The sequence below is a fragment of the Scophthalmus maximus genome, chromosome 14 (assembly GCF_022379125.1).
Source record: "Scophthalmus maximus strain ysfricsl-2021 chromosome 14, ASM2237912v1, whole genome shotgun sequence".
Taxonomy (NCBI): Eukaryota; Metazoa; Chordata; class Actinopteri; order Pleuronectiformes; family Scophthalmidae; genus Scophthalmus; species Scophthalmus maximus.
Window position 1 is genome coordinate 21930397 of NC_061528.1, and position 15026 is coordinate 21945422.

General features: G+C 38.9%; 1 protein-coding gene across 1 annotated transcript in view; it reads right to left on the bottom strand.

The window, feature by feature from the left end:
* Nucleotides 1-15026, bottom strand: part of LOC118283156 (inactive dipeptidyl peptidase 10-like) — a 99435-nt gene that overhangs the window by 20273 nt on the left and 64136 nt on the right. The window contains exons 4-5 of the mRNA XM_035604878.2: nt 10169-10263; nt 9791-9865 (exon numbers count right to left, since the gene is read on the bottom strand). Of these exons, the coding sequence (XP_035460771.2) occupies nt 9791-9865; nt 10169-10263 (170 nt within the window). The remainder of the gene's footprint in view (nt 1-9790; nt 9866-10168; nt 10264-15026) is intronic.

The following is a 15026-nucleotide window of genomic DNA, read 5'->3' on the forward strand; positions in this document are numbered from 1 at the left end:
GGTAGTGTTCAGCAAAAACCAGGGCAAGATAGGGCTATCCAGTTGAACTGTGATATCAGTAACACAGCTGCGGTTTCTGCTTAAGAAAAAGTGAGACTGAAGTGAGAACAGTGCCAAATAGAATGGCTAACATAACTTTGTGTTACCTGTCACCGGACAACTGCATTTCAATCAGGAGAGACAAGTTAATGAAGAATAATTATTTATTACAGATTTAACAGAATGATATGTGATGACAAAGTCTTGATAGCGTCGTTGGCGCTTAGACTGGTGGTGGTGACTGTGGTTGATGACTTGCTGAGACTGATGAAGAGATGAATCAGAAAAGTATGTGAAGATACCATATACAGTATTGAAAAATGAATGTATTATTCATTTTATTTAATTTGTAAACCTGGCAGAAAAACAATGCTGGTTTATTCTTTTGCAGTTACCTGTAAATAAGAGCATTTAGAATTGATCTGAATTTTATTTCCTACAAATAATTATATAGTAATTTTCATTCAGCTTCCACTAATTGGTGCAATGAAAGGTCGAGGGAATATCCACTGACAATGCTTTTGTTTTAGGATTCATTGAGAGGATGGTTCGGTTCCTAAGCGCCTCTGCATAATAATCAGCTGGAGAGTCACAGTAAGATCACCCCAGAGCGATATGATAAATACTGTAGAGCCTCTCCGTTCCCCTCAGCCACAGATTGGTCATGCACAGAATGGAGTCGGCTTGGCTACTCACCACAGAGACGTCACTTCTAATTTGGACTACACTCTTCACTATACAAAAGAGAATTCTTCAGGAAAGAAAATGCAATTGCCATGTAGCTTGACTGCTATTCTTCACTTCTTCCTTGAAAAAGAGACGTCAACATCATTCAGCAAACGGCCCTCATAAGTGACAGCTCTGTGATGACTCCTTGATAAGGCTGTCACCAGTGGGTGACATATGAGGAGGATGTTTGGCGATGTGGAGAGAGTAGCAGACAGTCTTCGACGGCCGTGATGGGTTCGATCGTGGTGTGTGGTGGTGTGTTCTCTGCAGACAGGGCCTACGTGGCACTTAAGGGAACACTTAAATTACACATCAGATCAACTCCATTGGTTCTCTCGCGAATACCAATCGAGCTGCACGGTCCTGGGCTGTGAGCACAGGTCCCACTAGAGGACGTCAAGCCCTCATGCCTACCTCATAGAGTCTGTTTCTGACAGATTGGTCAGAATCATGCACACCAATAGCCTGCTGGAAGTCATTTAGGGCTCTGGCAGTGCTCCTCCTGATCATCCTCACACAAAAGAGCAGATACTGGTCCTGCTGCTGAGTTGATGCCCTTCTACAGCCTTATCCAGCTACCGGACGGTCTCCTGGTATCTGTTCCATGCTCTTGAAACTGTGCTGGGAGACACAGCAAATCTTCTGTTGACCACATGTATGGATGTGTCCCTGGAGGAGCTGGACCTGGGCAGCCTGTTTGGGTTCCAGGTACCGCTCATGCTACCAGTAGTGACAAGGACACTTGCAGAACACAAAACTAGAGAAGAATCAGTCAGGAAGGATAAGGAGGGAGCAAATGTCTGTGGCCACCACACGTAGAACCATTCCCTGGTTGGGGGTTGTCATGCTTTCATTTGTACCAAATCAGCTGAAATTGATTCATAATCACTTGTGCTTCCTCAATGGACAGATTGATATCCCTGAAGTTTAACTGACCCGATGAGCATTGGATAACTTTATAACTGTATAACAAATATAGTGTATAGTGAAATTACAAAATGCTTATGACTGTACTGCGTGTTCCAAATATAGTTTGTTCAATTCGTTTAGATCATGCAAGGGTGCAATGGGTTTCAGCGGCTCATTAAGTAAGGTAGCGAAGATGACTCTTTGCTCAGCAACCCTTTCCAGGTCCTGGGTGACCCTGAGGCATTCGCAGGCTGAATGAGATATTTAGGGCCCTATATTACAACCTGTGCAATGCAAACACCAAGTATATGTGTCTGTGCTGGAGTCAGACAAGCACAATTGTCATTTCCTGCCCAGCACTCATTGTTTGAATAGGAAATGCACTATAAAAAAAATTGGGGCCACTAGAAAACCTTTTGAGTGCTCATGGGTGTATTGGTCTTAAAATGGGGTGTGGTCAGGTGCATTGTTGGTGCAATGCTATCATGAGGCATATCGCATTGTAGATATGCTCATTAGCAAATGGGTTAAGGGTGGAAAAATTGTTGTTCAGATGCATGGTTCAAAAGAGTGTTACTGTCTCTTAATTAGTCATGGGTGTGGTTTTGTCATAACAATCAATAAACTAGTAAACTAATCAGAGTGCTATCGCCCATTTTCTTTAAAAGTCAGGTAGACCTTGGTAGAATGCTAATCTTATTCAGAGGAAACAGTTTCACTTCACTTTGCATGAGCAGATCATCTGTACTTGACAAGCAGTGTACGCACGCTGTGAACCCACCTATATCGGAGCATATTACTATTTTAATAATGTGACCTTGAATAACAGTGAAATGCAGCAAAAAATAATGTTTAAATGTCGATCAAAAGCCAAATCTCTTTCCACATTTTGGAGTGCCTGCACTCAGGCCAAATGATTCTTAAGACCTTTGAGGAATGGGCCAGAAGCCCACTATACACAGAAAATAGTTTTATCAGAAAAGTATTCACCAAAAATGATTTGATCAAATCTGAAATGATGGTTTAGGACATAAAAGCTAGAGTCGTGAAACCACTCCACTGTTTTGTTGTGATAGATCTTGGTTAGTCTGTAAATAATGAATAATAAATGAGATATATTGATATATTTTGAAAAGATTGCAAAGTAAGAAAGTATGGCAAAAAAGTGTCTTCATTTACTCAGAGAAGCTCTCTGCCAAATGCCTAAGCAGCGGATGATGGGATTAATTTGTGCTCACTGCTTATTTTCACATGACAACTTTATGAACATGCATCTCATAGTTATCAAAAGTGGTTACTCTGTACAGCTGCAATGATAAGCACCTCGGGAATTCTTTGTGTTGTCAGCGTACTACTACTCAAAGTCATGAGTAAAATGTGCAGAGAAGGCTGCTGACCAAAACAAAAAAGAATAAATAGAAAAAAACAGAATAAGATGCATGGAAACCTTTGACACAGCAGTATAGTGCAGCAGAGAGCGAGCATGATTATGATAAATTCATAAGGCATCTGGAGACAGTGGTGCCGGGGCAGGCCATTACTCTCCATAGATTAAGGCTGTCACTTTGATGATGAACACATCTGCTCCGTCCAGCTCAGGAGGAGATAGCACTTTTAAAACTCTGCTGCCTCCATCCCGTCAAGCTCACAGAGCTCATTATCCAACCTGCTTGGCTCACCGACACCGATGTGTCCCTGTGGCCATTACATCGTACTGTAGAATGGAACAGGGAGGAACATGCGTAGTGCGATTTGCAGCAAGCTATTTCACTGTTATTGGACATAGGGCCTGCAAAGGGTTTCTGCTTTGATAAATGAGCAGTGTTCCATTTCCTGTTATAACTATGTGCATGGAAAACATCACAGTTAAATATACCATTTCTTCAGCAGAACAAAGTCTCGGCTGCCAGTCTCAGAAACCAAGGGGAACTGTAAAGGAAAGGGCAGTTGGACTTTGTGAACAACACAGAACCCTGATTTAATCCCACAGGTATGTTTTTGTAATTTCCTGTATTGTGTACTTATTTTGGCTAGTATGTACAGCATGGAACTGAGGTGAGGAGCTGAGAAATTGTCATTTTAACATAGATTTTAAGGCTTTGTCTGAATTTATTTTAGGCTCAATAGAGGGGAACATGGGATTAACACTGATCTTTATACTTTTTTATTTTATTATTATTATGAAACATTACTGTAGTATGAGCAATTCTTTTTTACAACGAAAAAGAAAAATACTAAATTGTAAAGTAACGTGTACTCCAGGGAGCTCCCTTCTGGCTGTATGGCTGACTTGTCATGTATCAGTCAAACAATGACAAACATTATGGCAACTGATAAGAAAATGAAGAGGGTAACGTCGTGTAGGTGTGTTCCAAGAGAAATGGAATGATTGTCTGATCATTTTTTTGGTTGGAGTTAAAGACAAGCCAGTTTGCCTAGTTCAGCTAGGAAAAAAACGAGGTCCGGAGAACCCAAGTTGGCTCAAGGCTGCTGTAGTTTCAATTAAGGCTCTTCAGCAGAAGTTGGGTGACTAACAAGAAGCTTTCACAAGATCACATTCTGACGCACACAATGTTATACTGTATACCAACCAACTGTGGGTACTATCATCATTACTACTATTTGACATCAGACACCTCGCCAAAGAGAAGCAGTTCCAGAGATTGCATTAGAGGTGTAATATGTGTAAAATAATTTGATATGGCCTTCCCAGGATGAGTAAAAAATTTTTACAAAGCAGCTCAAATGTGGCTCAGAGTAATCTGTCAGTATGAGGAGTAAACAAACCATGCCTGGGAAGCAAATAATAAGGCCCACCAAACAAAACAACAGTTGGGGACATTATAAAACGGTGTGTGAAGTCTATCGTCTTTCACTCAGTCTTTACTCTATTATTCAGTATGTGCCTACACACAAAATGCACAGACTATGTTTGTTTGTCTTTCGGGCTTCCATGTGTTGTATACTGTCCCTGGATGTTCACATCTGTCTATCAATAAGGGGCCTTGTGGTATCTATGGTTGCTGCTGACTTTATGACTGCACAGTAGGTTCCTCACCTACTGTGCAGTCATGCTCTCCAATATGGAGGTGGACATATATGATTATTTTATTTAAAGTTTTAATATAGTATAGGACCATAACATCAGAGGATTCACCACAAGATGCAAATTCTTGGTAAAGGTCACCACCTCATTGGTCAAACATGCACTCTCAGAAAAGTGTTAATATCTTAATAGTAGCCCAGAGATTTCACATCGATGAAACACTTATCCCAATGGTGTCGGAGCTGTTGGTCAAGAGACTAGGGCGGTGGTACAACGCAAGCTTGAAAGACTGAGCAATTGAGGGAAGAAACCATCAAAGGCCTTGTCAGCATAGACAAGACCTTGCATCCTGACAAGTTGAAACTGTGGTGCCTGCAGTTCGGTCTCCTCCCCATCCTGATATGGCCTTTAACAGCTTAAATTTGCCCAAAGTCAAGTCATCATTCTTTTCGAGTGCGGAGGGGAGGAAACTACAGTAAACAAATCAGCTTTGCTAAGCGTTAATGCTGCTGAAGTTGCCTGGTCAAGTTTGTAATATTCAGTTTGGAAATTTTTTAAAACTGTATTCACTGGAACTACAGCAAGTGATGATTAACTTAACTTACCCTGTTGCAACAGTATCAGAAGTGAATATCACCTTATCTTACAGATCCTCAGTAATGACGCTAATGCTATGGAACGATATGTTGGTTGAGAAAACAATAATTCTAGGTGTCTGCATCTTATGCTCCAAGCTAACATTAGCTAGTTAAGAGATGTATGATACAGTAATATAGCGTACACATGGTTATTCTCAAATATTTTCATAATCTTCTTTGAAATCTGACTTACAGTAATTATAAAATTTGCTATTATGAATTTAGAAAACAAATTGTGTTATGATATAATAAAAACCCATTACATGATAAAACAAATGAAAAATAATGGTTACTATTTGATATAGTTGTGTTTCACCAGACTAGAAAGGAAAATACAACCGCTCAGTAAATCCTCAGAAAGACAAGTTGCCATCCCACTCCAAGATGAAGGTTTTACATGTGCCATTGACAAGCTGCAATGTGGCATATCCTGCCCCACTAGAAACATTTTTAAGACTTAGGTACGTTGACATTTTGTGATCCACTTATGAAAAAAAAAAGTCTGTCCCAAACATCTTCTCAGTGGGTCTCTTCATTGTAAATTTTAAAGCACTATATATTACCACCACGTGTAGCACAATTCATGTGCCTAACCCCATGTGCTTGGTCAGACATATAAAACTGGTTGTCAGGGGTTGATCTTGGTGTAGTGACTAATAATTAACTCATGAAGTCTTTGACATGCAAAGCAGCACTTACTGGGATTTAACAAAGAGCGCCTGAATATGTACATGTTCAACATGATGGATGATTTCAGAAATGTTCATGCTGAAAAAAATAGTAGAATTACCTGTTTCTGTGTAATCACAACACATGAAGCACTTAAGTGCCTCTCTTACATATGGTGGCTTACAAATGACCTCTCTCTGCTGCAGTGTTAATGACTTTACCAGGATTGTGTACGATCCCTGTTTCTATCTTTAAATCTACACCTAAGAGGACACAGTTCCTTATCGCAGCTGCATGGCTGGATTACACATCGATGAGATTAGCACACAGTTACAGATGGGCTTGTTGTAGGACTGGAGAATACAGTTGAACATTTTAGTTTTCTAGTATGTTTTTCATCTGTAGCCAGAGATAACAGTAAGTAGCCTTTGAAGACCTTGAGACTTGTACTATGTCACCTGATGCAATAATGTTTGCGGTAGTGGAATAACTGCAAGCATGGCACTTGTTTTTATCACTTAAATTAACAGGAAAGGATTATGCATCCCGAGACCAATCCACAATCCCTGCACATCCATCCATGGTCTTAAATATTGAATATGAGTTATAATAAGTTACTGTTCTCTGGAAGTGACCATTCAGAATTTGTGGAGGAGAAAAATGTCATGTGAAGACAAATCGGAAAATCACACACTTCCTACATAACATCACATAGTAAGCGTTATTGCTTTATGACACACATTAACAAATCTTGATTAACTGTATTTTTATGCATGATAGCAACGTGCCTTTGAGGATTGTTGATGTCAGTTAGATCGAGACTTAATGCTTTATTGTAAGCTTTAGCGGTAGCATTATTACTTTTACGTTTGAATAGTACATCTGAAAATTTGGAATTTGAAATATATCATGTCTGAATCAATATTTGATTTAATGCAGTCATTTGAATTCTATCTGCCTGTAGAGAGAAAACAACTCTGTTGGCAGAATCTGCTCACAACAATTAAAAAGCGGAATTAGTTCAAATGTATAGTGCTGTGGATCTATGAAAGCTGTGAATGAGCACATTTCCTCGGCACTCTGTAAACACTGTGGAGAGGCTGGGTTCAGCACAGCGGCCTGTGTTCTGTGATATCGCCATTTTAGAATAGGACTGTTTGGCGGCTCAGAGTACCGATACTTTACTGGATCACAATTAATCATCATGAAAACCTTGTTGTAAATGTTTGTTTTTTTAAAGGAATCCTAATCCTCAATGGTTATTATAGCATACTGTAAGGCAGTGATCTGTGGATGTGGAGCTGTAGCCAAAAATCGATCATTCTCTAAGGCATAGCTGATCAGTCAAGCCTTGAAATTCTCCTGCACATAATCTTATCATTATTTTAACCTCTGCCAAGTTACTACTATTAAGGGAATAATCCATGGCAAAACATAGGGGGTGGGTGTTATATCAGAATTATGTGTGTCAAGCATCCTATGTATTTAAGTGTAATTGCTAATGTATTACCGCAATGTTCACATCTGGACAAAGGTCTTTATCTGGAGGGGGCGAGTGATGCTGCTGCTGTCATTGTGTGTTTAGGGGGGGTTCTCCATTTAATTTGTGTAGTTGATTACCTCTGCCAAGGAGGTTATGTTTTTTTTGGGGCCCCCCTTTGGCAAGTAAAACATTTTTGCACCACCTACATGCACCCACATAAACATGCTGTCAGGCATGCTCTTTGCTTGAAAACTTCAAAAGAATTTATTTAAGACATTTTCTGTAATAATTAATACCGAGGTGCAACTTACTGAAAAAACGAACGAACAAGTCATTTAAGACATGCAGCATGCCTCTTCTAAACTTGTATTTTGCCTTAAATTATATAACTTCAACTACTTAAAGCTTCCTAAATGTCAATTGTATGACAGCACTCCTTGTTTTTAACAGATTTTCTCAAACCTTGTTCACAAAAAACTGTATCACCTTCCTGCAGGGATGGACTGGGACTCAAAAAATGTCCTCATACATTTAACTAGTGTTGTTCAGGGTGCAATTTGTGAAAAACCAAACAAGAAAAGATGATGTCAGGGGGTGACTTTGAACTTGCCACCTTGGGTACATGAGTTCAAATCAACAGACGGCCTGTCATCTCGACTTGTTTGGCTTCATACTGTCTGAAGCTCATATTTTTTACACACACAACACACTGTGGTAATATGCCGGTTCATATTTTCTTGTCTTTGTTTTGGTAGTTTGGACTTTTGGTGTAAATTCATCATCTAAAAATTGCCAAATTATTGATGTTTTCGCTTGCTATGGCTAATGCTACACTACCGAAAAAATGACTTCTTCTCCGCTGCACTATAAACAGTACTTAACAGTGGCAGTATAGTTCAACTGCTGTTTTGGAGCAGCCAAGAAGAAGTGATTACCCGGAAAAGAAAATTGCCTTTTTAACTGAGTGAAACTACTATAAAGATGTAGTATCCAATACCTGTATTAGAATGGAACATCACTAGCCCTGAACCATCCCTTTATTATGCTGGGTGAACTCCCATGATGTACTGAGCATCTCTTTCTCTATCTACTCATTCTTTAGGTATCTCGGACTCCAGATCTGCACAATCTAGATCTGACACTTCGACTCTTGTAGTCTAATAATAATGACAATAATAAGTACTAATTTCTGTTATTGTTGTTATTATTTTATCATGATAAAAATAGTACTTTTTAAAAAAAAGTTCAATATATTCCCTCTGTTAGCTTCGTAGTCTCTCTCTCTCTCTCTCTCTCTCTCTGTATCTACCAGGTGAAATTTGAATGCCACTATTATGAATTGGCTCCCATTGATAACAAAACTGAGCAGTGTGTGACTTGGTTGGGAGAGTTATGAAGGACAGTCGACTGACTCATGCTGACCCATTTATGGAGAAACTGCTCTCCAGCAGCTTTGACCCACATCACTGTTGCTGGGCTATTAGAAATCTCTTAACACCTTAAAGCCCAAGGCTATTTTTTGGGAATTTCTGCCGGAAATAAAAACCTTTCATTAAAAGCTCCACAACTATGAGGCTCAATGGATAAGGGACACTTGGTTGAATTATGGAATACTATAAGTTTCCCAGGGTGACAAAAATGTATTACAATTGACCAATCAAACTTCTGAATTAGAGAATAAATAACAATAGGTCTGATGACAGTAATGGTACTAAACCCTTTTCTGAAGTAAAAAAACTACTAGGTTGTATCTGCATTTTTGCCATTTGGACAGCCAAGCATGCATGGAAGAAAAAAGAAATCCTTCAGGTTCAATTGTGTGACCTTATTAGATGTGTGTTTTTCAATGCACAGTGGAGACAGAAGCTACAATTCTGTCTGATGTCCATAACTACCGCTAGAGGTCTGCGCTCCACATACTGTACGTCGAAATACGCAGCTTCAAAAACAACCTATCTGGTCGTTTTTTGGTGGAGGACAATCTCCAAACCTGGCCAATATACCTGATCTTCAGGCTTGAGGTAAACTTCTATGATATGCGTGCCAGTAATTCAACAATCATTCGAACTACAGGATGATGTGACCACTTATTTGAAATGTCTCGTTGCAAGCTATCATGAGGTTTGAAGGTTAATACGCCAATATAACCAACAGAGGGCATTTCTTCATCAAGGTGTTCACCCTTAACTCACGAATCAGTCTCCTGTTAGTAAGGGATGAATAGCAAAGTTGTCTATGAGCTGGGTATGCAATTAGATTATTAAGAATATTTCTCACCTGCTTGACATCATATCCCAGAAGAACAAAGTTCAGATCTGGAGAAACTGCAAACCTTGAGGCCTTAAAGGTTGCCTGCGGGAAGAACAAGACATGGGGAAGATTTGTTTTTCACAACAACTTTTGTAAATCTAAAAATACGTCGGAGAAACACACACATACACATACCATCTATGCAGTGATGCAACACCAAACGGATTCTGACAACCAGAAAGCATTATAAAACAGTACGAACTTCAGTCAGAGGACAGAATACCTTCAAAGTGGGTTGCCATCATAACAATGATACATAAAATTATACCATTTCAATTTTAGGGTTTTCTACTTAACTGAAAGAAACGTGACTATTATTTTATAATCATTTAAAATAATACTTACAAATGTCGTGTTTTTCATCAGGAGATCTGTTTCATTGCTTTGTGTCGAAAATTTCATAACATCTCCATCCCAGCTCCGAAAGATGATTTCTTCTCCTAAGACAGAAACAAGAATGCTTCAGTACTGTTGAAAAAAAACATGCATCTAAATAGTTTAAATGATTAAATCGAGTGACTTTCTGACAGCCTATGAACAAAAGCCCCTCCCACTTGATTAGACATACACAGTCTCAAAGGTAAGACTCCATTATAAGATAAACCATATTTTCAACCAGCAAAACATAAATGAGTGTGATGGAAAACTGGGATTGGTTTGCTTTATGTAGTGTTGCTAACTAAGAGGCTTTTCAGACCCCCCTTCCTCTTCAAGAAAAACCCCTAACAAGCCACCAGCACTGCACTGGGGGTGAGACGCACAATTTACTCTGCAACTATACTTTGTTCAATGAGTGGCAGGGAGACAGAGCAGCACATTCACTGTTCACGAGTAGATATAGCTGAAATCACAGCACAGCCGTTATCTTTAACATTTGTGATGAGTGAAGTTGTCAGACAACATCATGATTATACAAGCGGGTGGTGCTGGTTAACATAATAGTCGTCTCAATAGGCCGCGTTTCCATCACTAGTTCATTCTCATCTGATTGTCTAATAAAACTAGAAGAAAAACATGTAAATGAGATGAGAATTTGGATGTATTAAAGCAAAGAGAGTAGGAGATGTTAATGGCTGACACCACTCAGCAGAATGTAAATATGACTTGATGACATTCCAAAAATGCCAATGAGAGCATCATCTAGTGACACTTAGCAACTCTTAAAGCAGCTTTATCTGCTTTTGAATTGAAGTAGTAGTTGGCAACCCTGAATTTATCTTGAGATAGAGGTTAGAGTAAAGCTCTCATCATACATAATACACCGTCTGGGCTGTTTCATTTAATTTCCCAAAATGCCCCCAATCAAATGAACAGTGTCTAAAGTATACATAAGACCTGGCAACTGAAAAAGGTTGTGTTCGAAAATCACTCATTCAATACCCCATACTCACTACAGTATCTGGGGAATTCTATGTTTCCCAGATACTTATCAGCAAATAAAAAAAAACAACCTTTTGAATTCTACTTGGGTTGTGCCAGCAATTACGTAACTGTCGCACGATTATGACAAAAACGCGGGCCGGTGGACAATCCCATAATGTATTTTAAATATATTTTTTACACTTTGTATTAGAATTGTTAAGGTAAAAACACTTTGAATTGCTTTGTTTAAATGTTGAAATAAACTTATTTGCTTAAGTTTGTGTTGTCTTATTGTATCATTTTGTACAACAAATCACAGATTTTTTTTATGCCTGACAACATAAACAAACTAACAAAAGTCTAAAGCTGCTTTCAGATATGCACTGAACTCCAGACATTGTGCTGAACTTCTACTAAGGGGCTGAATGGGAGAACCCAATGTCTGCAGCGGGTAAGCCTGAGAATTCACAGTGAGCGAGTGGGCGTTTTGATGATTATAAACATATACTCTGTTTTCTGTTATGGGAGCCTCCTGCCGCTCTACCCAGACAGCACCGAATGCTCCGGTGATTATCCTGCTGTTATGTAAGAATCATGGGAGGGGTTAAATAAGTCCAACTTTAAGCTTACTGTACACAGTGGAGAAAAAAATTTGACGAGAAAGAGGAAAACAACTGTAGCAACAGAGACTAATTTAGGAACATCTGTGAAAGACAATTCAGCAGTGAGATTAAGCGCCACATTTTTAACAGTAAAATCAATGACATGAGTGCCTACAATAACTCTAGTCTCATTTCAAACCAACCCTGTACAGTCCAGGGAGGACTGAATTCCATTAACGTTTGACAGGTCTAAATCATTTTCAGGTCCCCATCTCATGTAATTGTCAAAAAATAAGCTCAGATGCATAAATCTCAGGCAATGGGGCTATGGGCTAGCAGACACTCAAAACATTTAATTATAATGACAGGAAAATAAATATGAAAGACTGATGAATTGCTTGTATTCAAAAGGGATTTTGTCATTGAGAAACCGTCACCCACGGTAAAACAAGCCAGTCCTTTTTCGTGTGCACATTTAAATGCTGTGCATGTATCAAATAAATGGTTACATTTTTCACATGGTTACAATTTACAGTGAATCTAATTGAAAAAATTAGGCACAGTCTTTGGAAGTTGACATCAGTTCCATCATAAAAATGATATAGGTGACATGTAATCGCAGCTGTGATTAGAACTGTCTGAGCTATTCAATGATTTGCCACTGGTTTGTGTATATGCCACCCCACTGTGGACATCGTTAGCCTACTGATTATGCATCCCTGGCACTCTAGAGAGTTATATTACAATACAATGTAACATCCGTAGAAGCACTGGATGTGTGTCATTGTGATTCAGGTTGCAATTCTGAGAATAAGGCAGTGAATAAGTAACATTTTACCCTAATGCACCACAACATTTTGCATGAGGATTTTACATAGGGACTTCTGTTGCTCTATCATTAGGTTTTTTATCTCAGTTTGAGTTTGGTGAGAGCAAATCTTCATGGTGTTTGAAGGACATGGGATGGGACAGGAAGGTGAATGGTAAGTGTATTCAGAGCTTGGCCAACATTGGCCAACAAAGGGGACCATTAAAAGGTCTGATCAGAGCTGCAAGGGAATCATTTGGAGAATACAGAACAAAAAAAAGACTGAGGAAAGTTAAACTTAATAATTTGAAAATAACTTGATAAAGAAATGTATGTCATATATCTAAAGTTGGACACCTGATTGTCACCACCATTGTGCAATGGTGTGTCAAAAAAGAGTCGGATATATATAACATTGAGGGTATAGAGATCAGTTTGCAATGTATAGTGGTGAACAATGTCAGCAAAGTCCATTATCAGCAGTATATGTGGTGAAATAAGTCTCTTTCTAACACTAAATGTAAAACAATGCCTGGAGCGATACAGCGGGATATTTTTTTTTCGACTTTAAACAGGTGTGTGTGTGTCTTTTCATATTGGTTTCTAAAACAAACAATTAGGTGAGGGTTTTTCTCTGTGCACCAATTAACAAATAAGTTCTTTTCATGTGTGTGCGTGCAGTCATTGGTGTGCAGTATGAATTGGAAGGGGCTGACAACACAACAGTGCAAAGTTTACTCTCTATTATAAGTGGCAGACTATCAAATCCTGAGCTGAAATAAAAATCAGAATTTGACATAGGTGTTAAATATTCTATACAACTTCATAGGGTGATAATATCGGGCGTGTTGTGTTTTTCAGCTCGCTCCGCTCCCTCGAGGGGAACAAAAATCAATTAACATTGTTTCAAACAAATACAGCAGAATTACTCAACCTGCATGCAAAATATACCTAGAACGCAGCTGTGATCGTTGATTGGGTAATTATCTACCATCTTATCAAATGATAATGAATCTACCAGATGCAAATTTAGTGAATATGCGTCGCAGATTTGCACAGTTTCTAAAGAAAATTGCCGACCGTTCACTCACATCAATTAAAAAGGACAACAGAATATCAGGATATCTAATTCCAACCGAAAGTGTAAAAAGTCACCGTAGAAAAAATGCAGAAAACTCCAAATAGGATGGATCACATGGCAACATCATGCTGCAAAGCAAAACATCCTAACTAATAAAGACAGCATTATTGTTATCCCTTTCAGCAAAAACAGCAAACAGTATAATACTATAATACTATAATATATCCAAACTGGATGGGCTATCAGAGCTCTCGAGAAGATTTTACACTGTAAAGTTTTTATCCAGAATGCTGCAAGTGTACAAGGAAAGGTCCTATTTGTTAATCAGCAATCATCATATCCGCAGAGCTTCATTAACAGTAAGATATTTAATGAGGCCAAACCAAAGCTGCAGGAAGTTCAATGTGGAATCCTTTTTTTCCATGTTGACTGATGGTTTAATGAGGTTGGTTTCCCTTCTCTGTAATGAAGAGTGCTGTTGCTGGGGTGTCAGAGATAAAGGGAACAGGATACTGAGGGGACACTGAGCACACTACGGGTCCATGTGTATACTGAACTGTGGAATCTTGAAGAGAAAACTTTGACTCTTGTCCTGAAGCAAGCTGATGCTTGAAGGGGGTGAACAGTTACCATTGATGTTTATTTAAATATTGATTGAAACATGTAAAATTTCATTTCATTTCATCACGTAATTGACGTATTAGAAACTACTTCAGTTGGCAGTACGCTTTTGTTAATGAAAATCAAATAAATTAAATAAATTAAACCCTGTGTAACCTAACTAACCCATATCATTTCATAATATAAATATATATATGTAAATTGAGTGTGTGTCAATTGATTTTCCGATAAATGTAAGCTTTGCATTCTCTCTATTATTGGAGATGGTGACCTTATAAAAGGACCTTGTCCTTTGACCTTTTACTGATCTGCTCTAAAGTTTAATCTTTATTAGTCGTTAATCGCACGCACGCGTGCGTGATTAATTAATGACAAATGGGCAGAGAAATATCTAAATAAAACAGAATGTCCAATGAAGAAAGATTTGACAGGAATGCCAAAGACTGATCTGACATGTGACCCAGCAAAGTAAACGTTAAATGCTTTATGTTCCTGATTGTTGGCCTTGAGCCTTCAGCGGAATTTAATTTTGCCTTTCAGTTGGGGGTCATGACTTCTTGGGGCTGATGATCAAGATCAATACTGTGACTAATGTCTGCAGTCAGAGGGAGGACAGATTCACAGAGATGTTCAGGTAGCTCAGGCAATTCTTGGGCTACCTCATGCCAGCCAGGGCCCTCATCCATGCACCTGTCAGGGAGGTGGACTGTGGAGAGGGACATCAGTTGC